The 25,506-nt window shown below is 44.2% G+C and overlaps 1 protein-coding gene across 1 annotated transcript in view; it reads right to left on the bottom strand.

The window, feature by feature from the left end:
* LOC138300610 (mannose-binding protein-like) overlaps window positions 1-25,506 on the bottom strand; it is a 64,154-nt gene that overhangs the window by 10,741 nt on the left and 27,907 nt on the right. Inside the window, exon 4 of the mRNA XM_069240205.1 lies at window positions 426-509. Coding sequence (XP_069096306.1) covers window positions 426-509 — 84 coding nt within the window. The remainder of the gene's footprint in view (window positions 1-425; window positions 510-25,506) is intronic.

The raw sequence follows: 25,506 nt of genomic DNA, 5'->3' as shown, positions 1-25,506 counted from the left end.
TTTATTGTGCAAACTGACTAAGCAAGCGGTCCATAAACTAGGGAAGTGCTGGAAATTGCAGAATGGACTGCCTAATTTGTCGGGTTACGTTTTGCTGTCTATCCCTTGAAGATTCAGTTCCCATCCCAACTTGGGAGTTTGTAACAGATCAATTGTTTCAGACAGATATCATAGACACAAACCACTGATACATAGCAAATCGACTCAAAATTTGGCGGTAATATCTTTTTCATTCCTCTTCAAAATTGTGATTCAGTAGGAACACCTGTGTTTGAAAAACGTTTTCTGACCAGTAAAATGTTTTTTAACATATCAAGAAGTGTTTTAGTGATCGTACACCCTGGAATTTATTGAATACTGCTAGATCTAATGAAAAGAAATACGGAAATATAGAACAGTCTCAAATTTGAAGTATTATTTTTCACCTTTCTTCAGCTTGGTGGAGGCATCCCGCAATAAATTCAGTTGTAGATTCACAGCACTCATTTGTCTCTTGAGCAGGTCAAGTTCTATGGATACAAAGATATGATTAGGACACGGGTTTCTTTGTAAATATTATGTTTATATGCAATCAAATGCGTTTGCTAGCAGTAAGATAGCGTCAATTTAGTACATTTAGGTTAAAAAATGTGATGCACAATTTCGGCTCATTTATGTAGGGCAAGCAATACTCTGGGGAAATTGGTGAATTCAAATATAAATTTAGAAACTTTTGCATACATAATACAATTAATGTCACACGTCAGTTTAACCTTTCTTTTGTTGTGTGTATGTGTGTATGTATATATAAATAAATATATATTCACTGAAAAAAACAGAAGATAGAGGGATGTTATAGTTAGATTCTGAATTTACTCGCACAAAACTATAGAAATTCATCTGTTGTACTTAGAGTTATTTCAAGTAACTAGAGTTGCCCTAAGATAACTATAACTCACACCCCTCGCCATGCACAGTTTCTCTTCAATAATTTTATTGCAAATGTTGCTGTGATAATATCAATGATGTCATAGAAAATGTTATGAATGACGTAATATGTGGGGTAATTGGCTGTCCATGGCGAGCACGTGAGTTATAGTTATCTTAGGGCTTGAGTTGTAGGGCCAGATGTACATAGCTATTTTCATGTCGCAAATAGCCGGATTCGCAGAATCAGGCCATTTGTGACATGAAAATAGCATTTTGGCATGTACAAATGCCATTTTGCAATTCTGTAGTCTATTCACTGAAACGCAAAATAGGTTTGCGAGTCGCTATTTGGAAGGAGCGTGCTGAAGGCGTCGCTTCCAAATAGTAAGTTGCAGTGGTATGTAAGATTGTTTTGCAACCGTGAATGTGGTTGCAAAACAATTGCAGTTACCACCAACTTCCAAGTAGGTGGTAACCCATTCACAAACAGAAAGGGGTCCCCACTGGAAGCGAAAATATTTTTTCAGAGCAGGTAGTAGTCTCATGGACCACTGCCTACTCTGAACAAAATGAAAAGAAAAGCTTTTCATTTTTTGTTTGAAATGCATCCCGTTTTACTTCAAGGAAAACAGGCTGCACTTAAAAAAACAAAAAAAAAACTGCTTCATTTAAAAAGCAGTCACAGACATGGAGGCCTGCTGTTCCCAGCAGACCACCATCTCTGTGAGTGTGGCCATTCCCAATGGGTTCGCTAACTAGCAGTGCCTCATCTCCACCAAGAGATAGAGATGATTGGGCAGCCGAGTGCATGACATATTATACTTCTCAGGGAAGTCGTGGTCACTCAGGTCCCATCCGGTTCTCTCATTCACAATTCGGTCTCATATATAAATGAAAATAAGAAGCAGTATGAGTTTTAAAGGCTGGTTTAATAAAACAACTGCATTTTAGATAGCAAATCGTAAGCTGCAATAACCAGGACGACACAACATGACCATATTAAAATCGTGACGAGGAGACTGAAGCATAAGAATAACGCTATCATATTGTCACTAGAATTTATGGACTATTTCTTATCTTAGTCATAATCTGAGCACAGCATGTTAAGCTTTAATTCTGCCTTTCAGGGTCTCCCGGGAGGACATCAACCCTCATACCTGAGCAAAGGCCTGTAGTCTGCGTTAGCATCTGCAGCGAAGCATTCAGCAATCAACATACAGTCGTGGTACCCTGGCTGGAATCTCCCTCTTAACGTGTAATGGGACTAGGAAGTGTATTTATAATAACACAGCTAATGTTCTAAGAAGATGTCCCTATGTAAGGATGTGTATTCTCTTCGAATGTTGGAGACTAAACTTCTACCACGTTCACAGGCAATGTACCAAACTGTAGCCTTGACTGAAGCACAAAGTGATCAAGAATGTCTTGTTTGAGAACACAGTGCTGTGCTAAGCAAAAACAGTTAGATAGATGAAAATAAAACAAGACCGTAAAACTGGTTATTGTAAAAATAACAATGCGAAGCCGAATAAAATATGTCTAGGTCAACGTGCACAGCGAACTAGCGTGTTAAACTAACGTGCATGGAGCTATAACTAAAATGGCTACACAACACCCTCCCCTTGTCAGTTGAAAGTGGTTCAAAGCCAAAACTAAAATTTCATTAATAAAAAGCTCAGCCTAAGATGTATATAAAAACCAGGTCAATTTTGACAAGTTAAAAGGACACACAAGCATACTACGTGACAATTTAAAACATGAGCATGTGACTTATAACCGAATTCCAAAGACATGTCAACTTAGAAAAGTTCCAAACTAAGTACGAGTCATAGAAAACAGGAGATCTTCCACTTCGGCAGGTGTCAGAACCGGAAAGTCTGCACCAAAAATGATCAAGGAGCAAGTGTGTTCCATATCCCCAGTGTTAACGAAGGTGGCATCCCGTGGAGTGCCCATTGATGAGTTGTTGGCAATTTCCTCCAGGAAGGGTAACTCATAATTAGCTTCAGGTAGCAAACGCAACCTCAGTGCGCATGTCTGGTAATGAACCCTCAGCGAGAACATAAACAGATCAGCATCTATTGCAGGGGGGCGCTGCTGTGAAAGACAAACTTCCAGTGCATGTTCGAAAGAGCACCAGAGGCACCGAAACATGGACTGCACACAATACAGAACCAGTTTGAATGACAAAGACCAGTTACACTCCAATTGCTCCAGGATTGTTGCTCCAAAATGCTGCATCATACGCTCACGACACAGCTGCGCTGATGGGAGCGCAGTCATTTGTCCTTGTTGCGGCGGGACAGCCATTGCACATAAACAACAGCAACAGCAGGATGCCAGCTAACAAAGCCAAAGTTATCGGAAATCCCCCAAAAATACTACAGAAAATTGAGTGGATAGCTGAAGGTATCAAACCGAATATGGAGGAGAAGGAGTGAACAAAACCAGAACCAACGGCTTTGAAAAATGTGTTATTCCAGTCGTGCTGGACGCATTAAATATTCATCCCACGAGTTCACCAAAATGTCTCAGAAAGTTCATATTGAACTGGGACTGTATTTCTGCTGATGACTTTGCCACTTGAAGTGCGTAGGGCTGGCGCAGATATAAGGGCCACATGCTTTTGAAACAGTAAAGCCTTAAGTCTGCTCAACTTGTCAAAATTCACGTTTGAAGTAGCAATGTAAGGCCAAATATCAGCTACCTTCTTAAATTTAGTGGGGGGAAACAATACGTTCCCGCAGCATGTAACGACCTTAGAGACCGAAACAACGTAAACTATTCTAGCTTGCATGCCACAACAGCTTTCACTATTGAGAAGGACGTAGGTGCCATTTGAAAGCACCTGGAACGTGGGTCTAATCAAAGGGACTGGGACTCCCTTAAGATAACAAGCCAAGTTTGCAGCCGAGGCGTTACACGCCCCATGCAAGGACAGCTGTTTACAAATCATCGAATGGCTGACTGAAGTTTCGCATTCACTGCTGCTAAGAAAGACCTCTTTCATGCCATTGAAGCATTTGTACGAGAAGGAAAGCTCCCAACCTCAAGGATGTAACTATCTCCCAGCTTTTCATATCTGCCTACCGGAATGTGTTTTAAACAGGAGGTGAATTGTAGTGTGGAAATAGGCAGATTAAAGTCATTTTCCAAGTTTTTTTTAATGTTATTTATTTACTATAACGTCCGTGAAACCTCTGGCTTTTACAGGGAATTTCTATGTTTTTTTAAAGAGAGTGAGGGGTTTGCCCACAGGGCCTGGCCTGTGACCAGGCCCTGTGGCCAACCACTCATAGGCATCTAATACCCACACTGAAGGCAGTGAGTGGCAGGACAGAGGGCAGCAAAACAGATGAAAAGTCTGCTCCAAGCGAACAAGATCAGTTTTCCTGCTCCTGCATGCTAGGAGCAGACTGTCAGTTTGCTCTCGCTTGGCAGGAGCTGTCAAAGCTCCAGCCAAGCAAAAGCAAACTTCTATCTTCCAAGGGTGGGCACCTCCGGAGATAGGGAACCGTCTCTGGGGAGTGGCAGGTCCCAGGGCCATTAGTGGCTCCAGGAGGGGGGGCTGCGTGGTCTCACTCCTGTTAGTTGCATAGGGCTGGCCCAGGGGAGGTGGTGGTCCCTGGGGCTGTAAACATCCTTGGAGGGGGGCTGCATGCCCCTCCCCCTATTTTCATATTTATGGCCCCAGGGAGGTGGTGGAGCCCGAGATCCACAAGGGCAAATTAATGGCATCTGCGTGATCCTCCTCCGATTTGATTATCTAGCCTTGGGCAAATGGTGGGCCTCGGTGCATTTGGGAGGTAATGGAGAGGGGCTCAGGGACGCCCTCATATATATATAATTGAAGCCCTGGGGAAGTGGTGGTCCCCGGGGCACTGATTAGTTCATGGAAGGGATGCGTCTGCACACCCTCCTTTTAAATTAATAATATGCATGCCCCCAGGACCCAACCCACCTGATGGCCTAAAAGAGAAACAAGTAGGAAACGGAACTTGTTTTAAAAAAAAAAAAACAATCTCTCCAGATTCGCAGATTTTCTGAGATTTCAGAGGGAAAAAAATGCTTTTTTCCCTGGCATGGTCCCTGGAGCTGAGTCCTAATCCCAAATTGGCCTCCACCATGCCCTGACTGAAGTATTGGCAGCTGATCAGATCTCAGCATGAGATCACTGGGATCCGCAGAGGATCCGCATCCCTAGATATCTAAGTTTGATTTTTCTCTTTTTGCAACTTTTGAGTTTTATTCACAATCATGTCTCAGCCAGGGGAGCCATCAGTGGGAGCAGCAGAGATGGTGTTTGAGCAGGAGGGTTTGGAGACCTATTTCGGCCTCAGCTCAAAACGTTCTGCAGGGAACTCAAATGGCCTATTAAAGGCCTCACTAAAAAGTAGGAGCTGCAAAAGGAGCAGAGGGCCTGGTTGGCAGCAAAGGAAGCTGATGAGCACACAATGGAGGAGAATGCTATTTTGGAGGGAGAGGAGCAAAACCTGGAGGAGGATTTGAAGGAGAATCAGGGTCTGCCTGGGAGGAGGGCACCTTTCAGGGCAAGCAGCAGTGTTTCCTCAAGAGGTCTGACCTCAGAGAAGTTGGAGTACAGGTAGGAGGCTAGGAAGGTCCGGATGGAGCTGGAGATGCTCAAGCTGAAGCATGAGATGGAGGTTCAGTTGGGACTAGCCAGTTTTAAAAGAGAGGCAGAAAAAGAGAATGTTGCCATACATGCTTTTATCTCAAGAGCTGAGCTTGAAGGAGCTGGATCGAAAGAGCAGGTCTAGCACAGATGGTGGCAGCAGTTGTCCAGTGCGTCTGAGGGGAAGGTACATATACCCCAGGATGTACTGAACGATATTTTTGTGGGGGATAACATAGAGCAGTGGTTCAGGAATTATGAGGCAGCACTGAAGATGCACAGGGTCCCTGAGAGAGATTGGGGGTGGAGGGAAGGCCTGTGGAAGTATTTCTCAGTGGAGGGGAGGGACACCTTTTTGGCCTTAGAAGAAGAGGTCCAAATGAGGGATTGTGCCATGAAGGATGCCCTAACTAGGAGGTAGGGTCTCACTCCAGAGAGTTACAGGGTAAAGTTTAATGACAGTACTAAGCTTGGGGCCCCTACTTGGGTAAAAAATGTTGATTCTTTCTGAATAGCACTAGAAGGTTGGGTGAAGGGCAGCGAGGCAACAGACTATCAGACTACAATTTAATTGTTGTTGTTTTCCAGAGCTGCACCAGCACTTGATTGACAGAAAGCTTACTGACCCCAGGAAGCTTGCCAAGGAGGCAGACCGCTGGCTCAGCATCAAGGTCCAAAAGAAGTTGTATGTGGGAGACTTAGCCAAAGGTGGGCAGGGTCCCCAACAGAAGAAGGAGGGGGGGACAAGGAAGAAAGTAAGGAGTTCTCAAAAGTCCTCAAACCAGTTCCCACAGTAAGGATTTCCAACCCCTTACTGAAAAGAAAAGCTGGTTCCCTTCAGAAAGCCTGCAGGGAAGGGACTCCTGTAGTGTTTCGACTGTGGCCAGGAAGGGCATTTCAGGCCGAGTCTCAAGTGTACCAAGTGGGCACAGCCCCCCACCGGTGGGCAGACACTAGGGGTGGCGAGTGTAGTGCTTGGGGAGGAGTCTGCCCCATTAGTGGTGGGGAGCCAGCTGAGTTAACCCTAGACTCCCAGGGTGAGAGTGAGGTGGTCCAGAGAACCCTCATGCCTGACAACATTAAGAAGTATAGGCAGTGGGTGAACATTAATCAGAGGTCGGTGTAAGCTCTGAGATACACAGGAGCCATTCTGACAACTGTCCGCTGTCATCTGGTATATGAGGAGCAGGTAATCCCACCAGGTTGTAGCAGGAGACAACAGTGGGCACCAATGCTTGGTAGCTCAGGTTCCTTTTGAATGGGATTGGGGTCAAAGGTTCCTTGAGGATAGCTGTGAGTCCATCCATGCCTGTTGACTGTCTGCTAGGGAATGACCTGAAGCATACTACCTGGAAGGAGGTAGAGCTCGGGTCACACTTGGAGATGTTAGGATTGTCAGAGTGGTTGTGCATGACCACGCGATCCATGACCACCAGAGCGGGGCGATCAGAATGACCTGGAGACTGAAACAGTGGCCCAGGTGCCTACCATGGGGAGGAGGTGCAAGGGGCCATGAAACCCACTCCTGAGATTCCCACAGACCTGGAAGAGGCTGAACCTGAGGGGGATGCCCCGGAACCTACAGACAAAGAAGTGGCTGAACTGGTGGACCTGCCTGAGAGGACCCATTGGCAGTGGGAAGGAGGCCCTACCACGGAGTTCGGCATAGCACAGAAAGTGTGCCCCACTCTTGAGGGCCTACAGAGACAGGCCGAGGTCCAGGCAGCTGGTGATGCCTCTTGATATAACCTGATTTACTGTGAGAATTATTTCCTGTATAGCAAGCCTAAGGTTGCTGAGCCTGGGGTAACCCGTATGCCGGTGGTACCCCAGTGTTTCAGAGCCTTCCTACTGGGTCTGTCTCATGATGTGCACTGGCAAGTCATTTGTGGCAGGACAAGACCTTTGACAGGCTTGTCACCCACTTCTATTGGCCCCAAATTAGGAAGACCTCAGATGTGTTCTGCAGGACTTGTTAAACCTGCCAAGCAAGTGGCAAATCTGGGAAGATGTGCAAGGCTTCTCTTCAACCATTTCCTGTCATGAGCACCCCTTTGGAGTGTGTGCACATTGACATTGTGGGGCTTCTGGATCCCAAGACAGCCATTGGCAACACTTTTATCCTGTCTTGGTGGATCATGCCACCCGGTATCCAGAAGCTATCCCTCTGAGGACAGTGACTGCACCCACATTACCAGGTCACTTATGGGGATCTTTACCTGTGTAGGTTTTCCCATGTAGGTGACATCTGACTTGGGTACCTATTTCATGTTGTTGTACATGAAAGCCATGTGGCAGGTGTGTGGTGCTACCTACATGTTCAGTACATCTTACCACCCCCAAAGCCATGGGTTGGTTGAAAGGTTCAACTGTACCCTGAAGGGCATGACTATGGGTCTCTCAGAACCCATGAAGCATAAGTGGGATGTCTTGTTACCATGCCTGTTGTTCACCTACTGGGAGGTACCACAGAAGGGGATTGCCTTTAGCCCTTTTGAAATTCTGAATGGGCACCCTGTAAGGTGGAGGAGGTCTGGGAGCAAGCTCCTAAGAAACCACTGCAGCATGTTTTCACTTACATGCTGGCCTTCAGGAACCATAGAGCCTGCTTCCGGAAACTCACCCAAGAGAATCTGGAGGCTAGCCAGGAGGACATGAAATGCTGGTACGACCAGAATACGACTCTGGTTGAGATTCAGCCTAGCCATAAAGTCTGGGTGATGGCCCCTGGTAGAGCACCAGGCCTTCCAATACCTGTGGTAAGGGCCATTTGAAGTGAAGGAGCACAAAAGTAATGTCACATACCTTATAGACATGCATACTCCTAGGAACCCTTTGATGATCCTGCATGTCAACGGCCTCAAACCGCACTTCAAGAGGTCTGTGTTGACCATGCTCTTGGTCACAGACAATGAGGTAAAAGGAAAAAGTAAACCTCTCCCTGAACTCCTGTTTTCGAAAGAGCAGAATGGGTCAGTGGAGGGTGTGAACCTCTCCCCTACTCTGACCCTAGAGCAGCAGAGGGACTGTCACCAGTTACTGGGACAGTTTGCCTCTATGTTCTCGCTCACCCTGGGAGTCACCCAATGGTATACTCTTGACATTGACCCTGGGGACAGCTTACCTGTAAATCACAAGTCTTACAGAGTGAGAAACAGCATCAAAGAGGAAGTCCCTAAGATGCTGGAGTTAAGGGTGATTAACCACTCCAACAATTCATGGTCCAGCCCAGTGGTTCTGATCCCCAAGGCTGCTCCACCTGATGTCACACTGGAACCTAGGTTGAGTGTTGACCACCAGGGGCTCAATGCCACCACTAAGACTGATAGGCACTGCATCCCGAGCTGATGAGCTCATTGACCGGTTTTGGAACTGGCAAGTTCCTCAGCACATTTGACTTAACGTCTGGGTATTGGCAGATTGCATTAACCAAAGGCGCCAAGTAGAGGTCGATGTTCTCAACGCCAGGACATTACCAGTTCTGTATTATGCACTCTTGGCTGAAGAATGCCCCACCACATTCCGGAGGCTGGTCAACCAGGTCCTGGCTGGGTTGGAGAACTTCAGTGCCACCTACCTGGATGACACTGCGGTCTTCTGCTCTAGCTGGGAGGACCACTTGCACCGCCTCCAGGAGGTGTTGAGGGCTCTGCAGAGAGCAGGCCTCACTATTAAGGCCAGTAAGTGCCAGATATGGCAGGGGTCTGTGGTATACTTGGAACACCAGAAAGGGAGCAGCCAGGTGGTGTCCTCATAGGCCATGATTGACACCATTCTGGCTTGGGCATCCCCAAGACCCAGACAGAGGTGAGAGCCTTTTCAGGTCTCACAGGGTACTACAGGAGATTAATCAAGGGGTACAGCACCACTATTGCCCCTTTGATAGGGGTGACTTCTAGGAAGCAGCCCCATCAGGTGAACTGGACAGAGGCATGTCAGACCGCTTTTGAGACTCTGAAGGAGGCCATGTGCACAGCACATGTGCTCAAGGCTTCTGAGGTGTCCAAAGAATTTGTGGTACAGACAGATATACCAGAGCATGGTGTGGGAAGTGTGCTCTCACAGCTAAATGAAGAGGGCCTCGATCAACTTGTAGTCTTCATTAGTAGGTGGGTACTTTCCCAGGAACAGAGGTGGAATCCAATAGAAAGGGAAGCGTTTGTTGTGGTCTGGACACTGAAGAAGCTAAGACCCTGCGTGTTTGGGACTCAGTTCCAAGTTCAAACAGATCATATGCCTCTCGGATAGTTAATGCAGATGAGGGGTAAGAATCCTAAACTATTGAGGTGGTCCATCTCCCTATAGGGAAAGGACTTCACGGTGGAACAAACTAACGCTGATGATCTATCCAGGTTCTTCCACCTTAGTGATGAGAACTCCCAAGAGGTTGGGTAGTTCTCCCCATTTTGAGCTGGGGGGGCACGTGTTAGACCTGTCAGCTCTAAGCGTGGTTTCCCTTGTCTTTTTGGCTTCTGACCTCCTGTTTTTAACCCTGTGCCAAATTTCATTTTTGCTGGTTTTAAGACTCTGAGCACTTTAGCACTGCTGACCAGTGCTAAAGTGCAAGTGCTCGCTGTCTACATTGTATTGGTGAGTGGTTTAACCATGATTGCTATATTTGATTTGCTTGTATGTCCCTAGTATAGTGCACCATGTTTGCCCAAGGCCTGTAAATCAAATGCTATTAGTAGGCTTGCAACACTGATTGTGCCACCCACAGGAGTATCCCTATAAGCATGTCTCAGACCTGCCACTGCAGTGTCAGTGTGTGCAGTTTTAACTGCCAGTATGACATGGCAAGTGTACCCATTTGCCAGGCCCAAACCTCTCCTTTTACTACATATGTTACCTCTAAGGTAGGCCCAAGGCAGCCCAATAGGCTGAGTGCAGTAAATTTAAAAGGTCAGAGATGTACTGGTGTGTTTTACATGTCCAGATAGTGAAATACTGCTATATTAGTTTTTCACTATTGCAAACCCTATCTCTCCCATAGGGTGACATGGGGATTGTCTTGAAATATCTTTTAAGTGTAATTTCCCATTGGGAGCAGGTAGAGATGTTGAGTTTTGGGTCTCTGAACTCACAATTTAAAAATACATATTTTGGTGAAGTTGGTGTTAAAGTGTAATTTTGAAAATGCCACTTTTAGAGAGTAGGCATTTTCTTGCTTAACCAATCTGTGCCTCTGCCTGACTGTGGAATACATGTCGGGGTCAGGATGACGGTTTGGCTGTTTGTGAATATGCTCTAGACAGTCATACAAAGGGAGCTCAGGTGTGCCCTGCATATCCTGATGGGTTGTCCTGGGCTAGAGTGGAGGAAGGAGCTGACACTTGCACCAGAATAAGGCTGTGCCTGTCCTTACACAAACCAGTTTCCAACTCCCTGGAGTGAGTCTGTGGCCAGGGCAGGAAAGGCACGGCTTTCCTTTGAAGTTTGCCTACTTCAAAGGCAGAAATGAGCATAAGTACTAGACTTCAGAGACTGCAACTTCAGAATCCTTCTGGGCTGAGGACATTCTGCCAGGAAGAAGACTGACACTCTGCCTGTTGCTTTGCTGTGCTGGCCTGCTGCTTGCTGCTTCTGTCCTAGGAGTGAAAGGACTGGACTTTGCTTTCTACATCCTGCTTCCAAAGAAGGCTTGGAGTGAGCTTGCCTCCTGTTAGAAGTCTCAGGGATATCAAAGACTTCATCTGCCAGTACCTGGGCTCTGATTTGCCAAGTGGTGCCAAATCCAGTTTCTGGGCCCTTGGAAGTGAGTTCCCGGAGTAACCAAGAAGAAACCAAGGGGCATATTTATACTCTGTATGCACTGAATTAGCGTAATTTTTTTACTCTAATTCGGTGCAAAACTAACTCCATATTTATACTTCGGGGTTAGACCCGTCTAGCGCCACATTTATGGAGTTAAAGTCATTTCTTGGACGTGGAAGCCTACCTTGCCTTAATGGGGTGCAAGGTAGGGGTTCCCATGCAAAAAACGACTCTATGGCCTTAACATCATATTTATACTCCTGTGCAAAAATGGTGCACAGGAGTGAGGAGGGGGTCAAAAAATGGTGCAAAGCTTGCTTTGCCCCATTTTTTAACACCTGGGTCAGGGCAGGCGTTAGGGGACCTGTGAGCCTATTTCCATGGTGGGACACCATGGAATAAGCCTGTTGGTGCCCTCCCCAGGCCCCAGGGACCCCCCTCACCCACACCAGAGGGACTGCGGTGGATGGGGCCCCCATCCCAGGTAAGTATAGGTAAGTACAGGTAGGTATTTAATTTTATTTTTTAAAGTTCCATGGGGGCCCTGAAATGGGCCCCCATACATGGCACAGGGTGCAATAGCCATGCCCAGAGGACCCTTGTCCCCTGTGCTGGCAACTGGGGTGGTGGGCATGACTCCTGACTTTTCTAAGGCAGGAGTCATGTGGTATTGATGGTTTTGTGTCCGAAAATTACTCTAGACAGGTTAGAGTAATTTTTTTTTACTCTAACCTGCCTAACGTCATTTTTTAGTGCAAAACCCCCTTCTTCCATACCTCCAGCCCCACCCGACTAACGTCATTTTTCTTTATGATAGCCTACCCTTTGCACCATTCCATAAATATGGTGCCCAGCTGGTGCACAGAAATGGTGCAAGCCGGTGATAAACTTTTTGGGGCAAAACTGCGTTAGTGCAGTTTTGCACCAAAAAGTATAAATCAGGGCCCAAGTACATAGACTCCCAACTGGATGGTGGGATGTGAATTATAGGGCCTGATTATGTGTTTGGCAGATGGTAAGATCCGTACGCCAAACTTCTGATGGGGAGGTTGCCGACTTACTGGTGACTCGCCCTTTTACGATATCCTGCTGGGCTGATCGGTGGAAACCTTGGTTTCCCGCAGTCAGCCTAGCAGGAAAGTGGCAGCAACATTGTTTCAAGCTCGTAATCAAGCCGGCTGCAACGCTGCCAGCCACAGGGGACACCGGCACCCTTGTAATGCACAGTGTTTGCAAAGCAGACAGTGCACATTATGAGGGTGCTGGGCAGGGGACCCCTGCATTTGTTCTCTGCCAGTCTTTTCATGCCGGTGAAACCATCAGGAAAAGGCTGGTAACTAAGTAAAAAGTTTATTGTTTAGTTACTTAAAACCATAATAAAAGTGAAAAAAAGAGATAAAAACTATTTAAAGAAGAAAAATACATTTTTGATGTTACTAAGTATCCATCGAGGGGTTATACACATTGTCCAGTCATTTCAATTTGAGCTCCGTAGGATCTCGTTTTAAAACTTAATAGAGTGTTGCTACTTAAGATTTTGCTTTCTCCAGTGTGAGTAGAGCATTGCTTGATGCCATTATAGTCCATTGTTAGGCATTGAGCTGTGGGCTAACCTCCTGTGGATTACAGAGGTGGGGCGGCGCTGATTAATTAAATCTTGCTTTTTTGAAACCTGCATTAGAAACTTCACCAAAGCAAGTTAAATTGCAGGTCCCCAGGTGCAAAGCGCTCCATTACTGCTTGTCACTGTGTCCGTATGCCTTTTTCATTCAATTTGATCTTTCGGAGGGCTTTTCGTTCTAGTGCAAGATGGTTGCATGAGCAGAGGACATGGAGGAGGTCTTCTGTGTCCTCACTACACAGGCGGCAGATAGAGTTGGTTACGTCCCTAAGCCCGGGGGCCTCATTTAAAGCAAGTAGTAGTAGACCTTGTCGATACTTCAACAATTCGTCCTTTATTCGTCTCGAAAAGCCCTGGCCTAGGTATGACTGTGGTGTCAAAGAAGTGTAGGTGTGCAAAGTCATCCATGCATGAGACCTCCGTGAGAAGGCTGCTTTGTCCTCCAGTAGTGACGGAAGCCTAAGTCATTTCCCAGCTGCTTTCTTAAAGGTGTTGTGCAGGATTGGGGTCCTCCACAAGTCGGTAAGCACGGTCTTCTTAAGTGAATCATCGAAGTGGATTCTGAACGGGGAGGTGTTCTTGCATTCAAGCTCTTGTCACATATGGTAGTTAAGAGTGCCCAGGGAGGCACCACAGGCTTTGCTCCAGAAGTTTATGTAGGCAACGCTTCGAGCCAGGAATTGGTTCAGCAGACCAAACTCCAGTCTCATTTGGACAGGTGAGGTGTATCTGGGGATGTTAAAGATTGTCCCGTAAACTTTGATCACTGCATGGTTTAAGATGTCACAGTCTCTGCCTCTTTGTACTTTACTCCTGTATGTTATTGTGGGGAAGAGCTTGGCTTTTAGCACTTTTAAGAGGGGTGTGTACGAGGGCCCATTCAGGAGGGTTTTTAGTCTTTTTAGAGATAGCGCTACAGCTAGGCTTTTTCCCATTAGGCTGTTTGTTTGGTGCGCGAAGTTCCCCAATTTGTCAACAACGACTCCAAGATATTTGTACTTGTCTGTTTGAACAAGTCATGTCTCACCCCAATACCAGGCTCTCGGGGGTGCCTTTGGTCTAATTGACAATGTGTGCGTGTTTTGATAAAGTTTGATGTCGAGGCATTAGTGGCTGAATAGTGCTGAGTGGCGTTTAGTAGTCTCTGAAGGTCTATTTCTGTGTGGCTGATCAGTACGAGGTCATCGGCATACATGAGACATGGTAGTTCAAGGCCCCCAATTTTTGGAGGGTGCGAGTTTGTGAGGGTGAGTGCACCTGCTACGTCTGCTAGATATAGATTAAACAGTGTGGGTGCCAGAACACAGCCCTGTTTTAGGCCTTTGGTAGTAGGGATCCGCCTTGAGTGATGAGTGCCTGCACCCAATTTTATCTGGACCCATGTATCCGTGTGAAGGGCTCTTATCAGGCATAGGAGTGGATGTAGAAGCCCCCAGGTTTCAAGCTTCTTCCACAGCAGATTCCTGTCCACATGGTCAAATGCAGCCTTGAAGTCGACAAAGCATAGATGGAGCTGACGTTTCAGTGTTACAGCTTTTTTGGTTAAAAGGCCAATGGCCATGATGTTTGTGATAATGCCGGTATGTTTGAAGAATCCCGTTTGAGTTGTCGGATTATTCCCTTTTCAGTAGACCATGCAAGCAGATGATCCAATAACAGGCCTGCAAAGTACTTTGCGCCGTTGTCAATTAAGGCAATCAGACGATAGCTATCGGGGAGCGACCTGTCCCCCATTTTAAATATGGGGGAGATTATGGACCCCTTCCAGGACTGCCAAATCATTCCTGTCAGACCTATTTCCATGTAGAGGGGTTCAAGACTCTTTTCCCAGAAGGGACTATTGTGCTTGAAGACTGCGGGTGGGAGGCCGTTTGGTCCCGGGGCGCATTCTCGCTGGCCCTTAGCTATCTGATGTTTTATAGTGACTAAGTCAGTGAGTAATGTGAGCGTAGTCTTTAGTGAGGGCCTGTGTAGGGGAAGACTTCCTGGCGAGATCATGCTTGGTGTGACCATGCTAACTGATATCGGTCCGTTGAAATGGACTCCAAGATGTTTGGCCCAGACTGATTCTGGTATATGAGATGTAATGGCACCATGATGTGGACGTGTGAGGTTGCATATTGTACTCCAGAAACGTGCGCTGTTATTACTCCTTGCATCCGAGAGTAGCCTGGCCCACAAGTCTTCATTGTGGCTTCTATTGATAGCCCATTTTTGATTCATCAGTGCCTGTTTGTGGTGCCTTAGGCTTGTCAGAAGGTCTGGATTGCCCGGGCTTCCACGAAGTCGCCTTATACTGGAATTGATTTTTCTCTTTGCTCCCCGTAGCGCTATCCTGTGGGCTTGTGCCAGGTGGGTTACGGCTGCATGAGGTGGCAGTTGCCTGTTAGTGATTGGTTCCGGAAAAATTCCATTAAGCCTGGTTGTAAGTTGTACCCATTTCTCCACTGTGGAGAATCAGGTCGTAATCAGCATGGCGGCATGGACTTCAGTGCCATCCTGGCTTATTACGACCTGCATCAGTTGGGAACATTGGTCCCGGCAGAGACAGAAGTCATTTGACGATGCGACCGCCAAACTTTTAAATTGGTGGTCGGACTGCCAAACCGGCGTTGGACATGACCACCACAGCCAGTCTGGTAGTCAGTTGACCGCCAGACTAGTAACGAGGCTCATAGTTACCTTAAGGCATGAGTTATAGTTACTTGACATAACTCTAACTATACCTGCTGAATTTCTATGGTTTTGTTAGTTTAAAATGTGAGCCAAACTATACTGTTCCTGTAACACTTAATTTTAAGAGAATTTCTATGTTTTTTTCATTCAATTTCCTAACTATAATGTCCCTATAACCTTTCTTTTATTTCAGTGAAATATATATACATATATCTATATGTATATATCTATATATCTATATACATATATATATATATACATATATATATGTATACATATATATCTCTACATCTATATATATATATATATATATATATATATATATATATATATATATGTATATATATGCAAAACAAAGTTGTCCTCCGGACAACAGTGCACTCTCAACAGGTTGCAGTATATTTTGGAAAGCAGCAAAACTAGTAACATTCAAAGAATTCTTTACACATTTTCCAGGCCTTACGCGTTTCAGACATCTCGTCCTTGGTCACAGGCCAAATGCTTGGGTTTAGCAAAAGATTGCATGCACCTGATTACTTGATTAAATGCTCTGGTGAGTTACACAATGCATCCTGGTAGTGGTAGTCCTGCACATTTATATTACATCTTTAGTAGACAACAATTTTTGCCTTAGTAGGTTGCTGCAGCCAAACATGCCTGTGAACAAGGTCATAATGACCGAAACGCGTTGGGTGTTTTGGCAATTCTTGTGAATTATATTGAGCTCAGCATTAAAGCACTTGGAAAATTTACACCTTTGGAGTGCGTTTTTTCCTTTTTCAAAGTTAAGGAAATCGTTTAAATATATATATATATATATATATTTAGATATAAAGTGGTTATAGGGACAGCTGGGGGAACCTGGAGCCCCAGCCGGCTGCTGACTCCTACGGGAGCCAGGCTTGCAGCAAATAGCAGCTCCCTGTGTGCAGAAACAATATTTTCATCTCTTTCTCTGCCCGTATGTTAGTGGGCAGGGAAAGAGATGAAAACTCCGCTTTCAGCAAGCAGGAGCATTTTCAAAGCTCCCGCTTGCTGAAAGCGGACTGTCTGCTTTTGCTTGATAGGAGCTGTCAGCTCACGCCAAGCAAAAGTAAAGAGTTACCTCCTGAAGGTGGGCTCCTCAGGAGGTAGCAAGAGCCAGCCCGAAGGGTGGGAGTCCCAAGGGCCATATATGGCTCCAAGAGGGGGACTGCGTGACCCTCCTCATGTTTTCAATTTTGCCCCAAGGTGGTGATCCCGGGGCCAGCGGTCCACTTTGTACCCCATCTCTAAATCATTCTGTAGCCCTGGAGAGGTGGCAGTCGCTGCGGCAGGAGGAGGTCCACAGGACCCCCTTAGACTTGTTTAGTATATTGCCCCAGGGAGGTGGTGGTCTCCAGGGCATGGGGGACGTGCGTCCCCCCCATATGTTGTAAAATTTGCCTCAGGAGGTGGTGGTCCCCGGGGCTTTAGTAAACCCTAAGTGGGGGGCCCTGTGTGCCCCATCCCTAATATTATTTTAAAAAATGTGCCTTGGGACCTGGCCCAACCTGGGCAAAATTAAAAGCAAGCACGGGAGACCTTGCTTGCTCTTTTTTTTTTATTCACATTAAAATTCATAAATATTCATGAATTTCACTGTTAATTTTAAAAAAATGCTTTTCAGCCCTACCAGGGGCATCCCTGCACCAAGGTTAGGCGGTTAGGGTAAACTCTCCCTCTCCCCTTTTCTTTTTTTATTTGTTTGTTTTTGAGACTCCGCTGAAGCTGGGTCTCAAAATGTCTGCTAACACGTCCTGGTTGAAGTGTTGGCAACCAATCAGATCTCTGCATAAGATCAGCAGTATTTGCAAAGTCGCATTGACCCTAGATATACAAATTTTGATTTCCTTTAACTTCTCTTAAACTACTGAACAGATTTACCCTAAATGAAAAAGTGATGACCTGCAGACATAAAGCCAACTTTTTGCCAAATTTGGTGTAATTCTGCCCAGCGGTTCAGTCTGCAGGCATGTCTAAAAAGTCTATTAGATTTAACATGGGAAATGCAGGTTTGTTGAACCCACTGTTCTCAGGCCCCGCTTTACGGATCATCAATGCACAACAAGACCCAACTTGACACCATTTTTGGAAATTTTTGTGTAGATTTGTCAAACGGTGTCAAAGATACAAGCAAGTAAAAAAAGCTTTCTCTATAGTAGGTAATAGATATACTTACATCTATCTCTCTCTATATATCTATCTCTCTCTCTCTCTCTCTCTCTATATATATATATATATATATATATATATATATATATATATATATATATATATATATATATATATATGTATATATATATATTAGGCTCACATTTTAAACGTACAAAACAATAGACATTCAACTGTTACAGTTGGAGTTATCTCAAGCAACTATAACTCGTGCCCTAAGGTAACTATAACTCATGCCCCCGCCTTAGCCAGGCCATCTGGCCAACCCCCTATAACCACCCAACCTTGGGCCATGGACGGCCTATGGCCATGCGTCCTGCAGTTGGCAGCAGGGCCTGTGGCCAACCCCCTTAACCATCCAACCCTGAGAGAGAGAGAGAAAGTGAGAGATTGAGAGAGAGAGCGATTTAGGCCTTGTTGAATGATGTACTTAGAATGAGATATTTCTGGACAAGTTGAAAAGAAAAATGTTTCTGTCAATTAAAGACAGTAAGATCACCTTTCAGTATGTAACTTAAATATTTATAGTTGAAAAGCAACTAAAGCAGGAAACGAACAAAGACTTGCTTAGCTAGAACCCTTAACCTTTAGTGTGCATATCTGAGACCTTAACCACTAGGCCAGAGGTGACTCCTTACTGTGCAGTGTCTGGACTTAGCTATTATAGTCAACCCCTCTCTCTCACTGTCTCACTTCCATCCCATCATGGGATGGAAGAGAGAGAGAGAGAGAGAGAGAGGGAAAAGAATGATAGGGCCGTGGGGAAGCCTCAAGGCCCACATGGTCCTAGACAGCCTCCTGCGGCTCTAAAAACAGCTCCTTCTTTGCAGGAGCAATGTTTCCATCTGTTTTCCTGCACACATATTTGTGTGCAGGGAAACAGATGCAAACTTTACTTCCTGCAAGTGAGAGGTGTTTGACAGCTCTCACCTGCAGAAAGTGAAGTGTTCTGAAGTGCTCTGACATGGCGGGAGCTATAAAAGCTTTCATCAGGTGAGAACAAACAGCTATGTCCAGTGGGTCAGCTCCCAGGGACATAGCAGGAGAACAACAAGAATCACTGGCACACTTTTTTGGGAAAAGTTTGTGAAGATTCTTCAAACGGTGTCAAAGATATAGGCAAGTCAAAAAAAGTTTTTCCTATAGAAACATGGTCCTAATTATAACTACCTTGTGGTGACCGCATGTATATATGTGTGTGTATGTGTGTATATATATATAAATATATATCAGAAAACAAAATTATCTTTCTATTTCAGCAAGGGAAAACCGCACTCTGTCGTTGTGCCAAAAATACCTTAACTTTTAATACGTTAGTGAGATCATGAACAAACAAACAGGAATCCCCTGACGCATTTCGGTCTCACCGGACCTTGTTCACAGGTGTAAATATATATGTGTGTGTTTTCAAGGTACATAGATGTGGCATTAGGAATAGCAAGTCTATATTTAGCTACCTTCAGGATATTTATATTTTGATAGCCAGTATTATTTTGTATGACAATATCTTTGCACTCAATATTCTGATATACAATTTTTGTAAGTCCAGAGTCCTTCCAGACTCCAAAGTTCTTCACTTTCATCACTGGTGCAGGAGAATTTCCTGTCTACTAACAAAATGCCTGTTAGCCAGATAAAAAGGTGCAGCCGCGAAGAATTCTCTTGTAAATGTTTTAAGTTTCAACTCATATAATACTGTCTTCTGGTGAAGTTAAAAGAAACAGAAAGAAAATTTGGCTTTGATCCTTAATTTAATAGGGGAGAATTATTATAACACTAGTCATCTTTGTAGCAGTAAACAAAAATGCTAGAAGTTCATGTACGCTCCATGAAAGGTGCATATAAAAGTTAAATAGCAGAGGGCATTGTACTGCTCCCAGGAAATCCCAACTCAGCACCAAACTGCTGATTACAACCTTGTTCTCTGCCAGCCTTTTCATGGGGGGTCCACCGCCATGAAAAGGCTAGTGGAGAACAAGTGCAGGGGGCCACTGGGGGCATGGCATGGGCAGAGCAGGGGTCACTCTGCCCAGCACCCTTGAAAAGCATATTGTCTGCACAGCAGACAGTGCACAGTTCAAGAGTGCTGGTGCCTGCTGCGTGCAGCAGCATTGCCGCCGGCTCTAATATGAGCCGGCAGCAATGATGCAGTACCTTTCTCACTGGGCTGTCTGGCAGAAACCTTGGTTACCACCGGTCAGCCCAATGGGAAAGTTGCAATGGGGCCGGCGGGGAGGTCACCAGCACCGTGGCGATCTCCTCATCTGGAGTTTGGCAGACAGACGTTTCCATCTGCCAAACTCGTAATCAGCCCCCAAATGTAGATACCACTATAGGTCAGGCTCTTCCATGAAGAAGTTTAGTTTGCCAAGCTAACCAAGCGGGTGCTAGTGAGCAAGCCAGGTAGTGAAAGCCAAAATCAGAGTTTCTCTAGCAAGATGGCAAGATGCTCTGATAAAGACTGAAAGCAGCTGCTAGATCCAGTGAGATCGGTGCTCTGATACCGTAGTCAACTTCCCGCCTACCTAGGTCATTCATTACATCTGTAATCACTTTGTAAGTGCTTCTAATGGATTATTAGTCTGTGATTTCAACTATCCTCCTAGTATTGGTTTGAGGGTTTTTGAAATGTATGAAGTAGGGTTGCGGATTTGCTACAAATAGGAAAGGCCCGAATGATCCTTATCTATTTTTTCAACAATGAGGTGACTAGAGCTCTTTTGAGACTTGATTGACCACACCTGTCACTTAGCATGCATAGGTAGCATCTGTTAGTGAATATTACAGCAAGTAGTAAGATCAACTTAAATTTGTTATCTCGGCAGATTTGATTTCCTCTGGGATAAGTTTTCCTGAACTTTCGCCCTTATGATGCGTAGTGCAACTCAAGTATTCTCCTTGGTACTCTGTTCATTTTGCTGATTTTCTAGTTGAAAAGTAGGCAATTTCAGCACCAGGCCGGCATGTCATATTTACAGTTTCCATAGTTGTTAGGCCATCTCAAAGGTTTCCAGACGTTTTGTGGAAGTTCCTTTAAAGAGCTGATTGTCAAAATAAGCATTTTCACTTAATACCCAATGTCATGATATACATTTACAGTATGAGGTGTTTTGTTTTTCTTACTAGAGGTTAGGAGATAAAAGCAACAAGCTACGTTTCCCAAATGTTCATAGCAGGCACCCCATTTTCCGTGTCAAGAAACCAGAAAAAGCAGGTAGAAAAGTTGCAGGATACAAGTTCAAGTATGCTTTATAATACAATCTCCATGACATCATTAGAGTTGTCTGTTTAGGCAACATTGCTGACTGGAGTACCTTAGGAAACCTACCAATGTATCTGAGAGAATATCCCATGAAATTTGTCAGTTGGATGGCTGCAGCCAGAACTTCCACTGAGTGCAGAACTCCTTTAATACATAGCTGAGCATTTTCTTTACAAAAGCTCATTATGAGGACTAAAGTCCTTTCAGTGATAGCAGGTCAATTTCATGATGGATTCAATGGGAATAATATGGAAAGATATGATGCAATACTTAAATAGCTATGAAGTTTGTAAATTAAACAGTGAGTACCTTCCACAAAAAGCACGTGTCAGGTGCATGAAGGTAACTTCATCTCTTCTGGTCATAAAGGTTTGAAAGTTTTACCAGCTAAAGCGGATGAACTTTTTTGATAACATGTTGCAATCCTCCATAATGGCTTGTGGCCTTTTTGCGTCAGATGGTATCAAAGAAAGCTGAATCATTTGGTGAAATTGGCTATTGACAAATACAGAAAGGAAAGAAGTTTGGCAAGCAAAGCATGGAGATCAGCAAGTGATTCTCTGACACAGCTGTATTATCCTTGCACTTTGTATTCAGAGAATGTTCACAGCACTCTAACCTAATTGTATAAAAGAAACAGTCATCAGTTTTTTTTATCATGTTCTTCTTTGAGGAATTTCTTTAACTGTAATGCCTGCACCAGCAATCTGTGGAACTATGGAATACTTTTAAAGATATACAGCATTTGTTCCAGAAAATCTGCCATCAGTTTTTTTAACGTGACCCAAGAGGAATAATCCATAATTCGGTAGATGGTCCATCATTCCACCAGGAGGACAGAGTAAATTACTCCGTCCCCATGGCTGAGGGCTATCTGCCAACTTTATAAATGACGGCCTGCTTGCCGGTCATTTATAATGCACTGACAGGAACTGCCATCATGGCACATCCTGTCAATGCATTTCGCAGTTTAGTGCTGGGCTGCATCAAATTAAAATAATGCCTCCCAGGCCATGATAAATGACTCCCATGGTGAGGGAAGCATTATGTAAAGATGAAAACGGAGTCCAAAACGTAAGTAAATTCGTTGTGACTTTATTTGTAATAAAGAAACCACCCTGGCGACATCCACTCTGGAAGGTCCTTCCCCGCAGCTTCTTTCCAACTCCCCTGTTATTTAAAAAAAACATCGCCACACGGAACGTTCGCAAAACGCATCTCCCGTTGACCCGGTTCACGAGAGCGGCACGCGAGTAAATGGAAGTACCGCGTGCCGATGTCGCGAGCCGGTATCACCAGAATATTACATGGGTTTTCTTCTTCCAAAAAAAACAACACATGGAAGAGACAACATAATACAGTACATTGGAAAACTATATAAACTACACTTAAAACATTGCAATAATACAAACTAAAGTTTCACTATTCAATTCTGTTTAGGAAATTACAATGGATTTTAAACATCGACAATAAAACAAATAAAAACAAGTTAATAACATAAAACTATAAGAGGCATAGTGCAATTAAATTTAGAACAACAATATTCTGTAGAAAAAAAAACAGGAAAAATAAATCAAGAAACTGTAAAGTTCCCGTCTCACATACATACTTCAGCGTACAGTGAAGAAAATACGTATGGTTCATGTCTAACCTGTGTAGTACCAGTACAATGGTGAAAAATATCACCACACCTATTCATCTAAATCTGTAAGGCTTACGTCTTATACGAGTACTTCTGCGTACCATGGAGTAATCATCACGAACCTTGCCTGCACCCTCACGCTCTTTGCACACATCAAATTGAATATCACAATTTTTATGACTATCAGCTTCACCGACTAACAAGCTCGTATTGGCTGGTGAACGAAATTTCACAACCTTAGACTTATTCCACCAATGACCACCCTCAACCCTGACGGCATTTCCACATACTTTATTGACTAACACAGGAGACGAAAACTTTGAGTCACCTTTCTTGATGAAATCCCCAAACTTGATTTTCACAAAATCTCCAGCATTCACAGCCAAATCAGACACTTTCCTCCTTTCATCATAATGGAGTTTTTGTGAAGTTTGAGCCCTTGCTACATTATTTCTTACAAAATGATCTAAACTCTCAACACACACCTCTTGTTTCAACAACTTGAACATCCACGCAGGCTTATACTCAGTGGCTGGTTTCCTTCCACGTAATAATTCGAATGGAGATACCAAAGTGGAAGATTGGGGTGTAGTCCTATAGAACCACAACATTGATTGAGTAGCAGAGTGAATATCAACTTTGTTCTGTATGGCCCATTTTATACAATACCCCAGGACCCAGTTAAAGCGTTCCACAAGGCCATTAGTTTGTGGATGAAACAAAGAACTTTTTAGATGTTTAATACTACTACTCCTGAAAAACTGTTCCACTTCATTGGAAACAAATTGAACTTCATTATCAGAAACAATGCACTTGGGGAAACCCTCACTCATGCACACATCTCTGATGAATCTCACAACAGCTTTTGAGTTGGGTTCACTAATGAATCTAACTTCTGGCCATTTTGAGTAACAATCTAACAGAACTAAAGCATACTTAGAATTTGACGGCAGGGTGTAAAAGGGACCAATCAAATCAATACCTACTTTCACCCAGGGTCACTCCGGCAGTTCAATAGGCATTAAGGGTGGTACACATGTTTTAAGGACTTTATCGCTAGATGCACAAATAACACATCCCTTGACTACATCATCCACTTCTCTATCCATTTGGGGCCACCAGAAAAAGGAACGTACCCTACGTTTAGTGAAAGTCGAACCTAAGTGTCCCTCAAGGGCTTTCGTTATGATTTGATGTTTGAAAACATGAGGAGGTATCAATTTGTCCGATCTCATAACTAATCCACCCTCCAACGATAATTCTTCATTAATTTTTAAAAAAGGTTGAATACCTGGTTCCAGCGATTTCTCCTTAGGCCACCCTCTGCTGATAAATTTAGAAACGGTATTCAAAACAGGATCACTGTCTGTAGCAGAAATCCATTCTGCTTCAGAAAATGGACCTGCATCATCTAATTCTAGAGACGCAATTATGCAACTTTCATCGTCAAATTCATCTTTCAAAACATGAGTCGTGGAAACTTCGGGAAACCTAGACAGATAATCAGCCCGCGCATTTTTCCCACCAGATATGTGTTGGATATCAAATTGAAATTGGAGAAGACGAGCTGAGAACCTTGCAATCCTGGGTGAACAATTCTTCACATTCCTTCCACTAAGTATAAAAATTAGAGGTTTGTGATCTGTCTGGAGCAAAAACTTAGTACCCCAGAGACAAGTGTGGAATTTCTCTATCGCCCACCAACAGGCTAAGAGCTCCTTTTCAGTAACAGAATAAAGACATTCTGAATCTCTTAGGACTCTGGAAGCGAATCCTACAGTGTTTTCACCCTCAGGGGTTTGTTGCGTAAGAACTGCACCTAAACCAACATTACTGGCATCTACGGTGAGTACAGACTTCAGCTCAGGATTAAACGGTTTCAGCGCCACACATTTGGAAAGCTGAAGTTTAATCCACTCAAATGCTTCAACGCAATCACTATTCCAGTCAAAATCCACTTTAGCTTTCAGCAGGTTTGAGATCCGCCTGACTCTGGAAGCAAAATCCCTTATAAACCGTGAATAGAATTCACAAAGACCTAAAAAACTTTTAACACCGCTTTTATCAGCGGGAGGAGGCGCTTCGAGAATGTTCTGAACTAAACCAGGTTTGGGTCTGACACCCGAACTAGAAATCACATGACAAGACAGAACTTGTCCGAGTGTGGCATCATGGGATTGACGATCTGGCCCAAAAATCAACACATCGTCTTGGAAAATGGCTACTCTATCAATGCCTTTAAGTAGATTTTCAATTACTCTTTGGAAAACAGACGCAGCTGATGCTAAACCGAAAGGTAACCTGCAATATTGATAGGTTCCCCACGGTGAAACAAAAGCTGTGAAGTGCCTGAATTCAGGTTCCAATTCAATTTGGTGGTAGGCGTATGCTAAATCTAATATAGTAAAAAAATTAGCACCGGCAACCAGAGCTAAAAATCATTGATTTTCGGCAAAGGATGAGAATCAATCCAAATCTCTTTGTTCAGAGCACGTAAGTCTATGCATACTCTAAGCTCTCCATTTTTTTTGTTTGCGACAACTAAAGGAGAAAGCCAAAGTGAAGACTCAATCTGTTCAATAATACCTGACTTTGTTAAAGAAATCAATTCCTTTTCCAAATCTTCACGTGCACTAAAAGGTACTCCCCTCATCTTGTGTTTAATGGCAAGGGCACCTTCTTTTACTTTTATTCTGTGCTTAAAACCTTTAATTTTCCCAAGTTCTCCAGAAAAGACTTTGGGAAAATTGTTTAATACATTTTCCACTACATCTGAAGCTCTCACTGCAAGAACTTGCTCGCGTGTACCCGGTTTT

This window comes from Pleurodeles waltl, chromosome 6 (genome assembly GCF_031143425.1).
Source record: "Pleurodeles waltl isolate 20211129_DDA chromosome 6, aPleWal1.hap1.20221129, whole genome shotgun sequence".
Lineage (NCBI taxonomy): Eukaryota > Metazoa > Chordata > Amphibia > Caudata > Salamandridae > Pleurodeles > Pleurodeles waltl.
The sequence above is the reverse complement of the archived record's forward strand: the minus strand, read 5'-3'. Positions and strand labels throughout refer to the sequence as shown.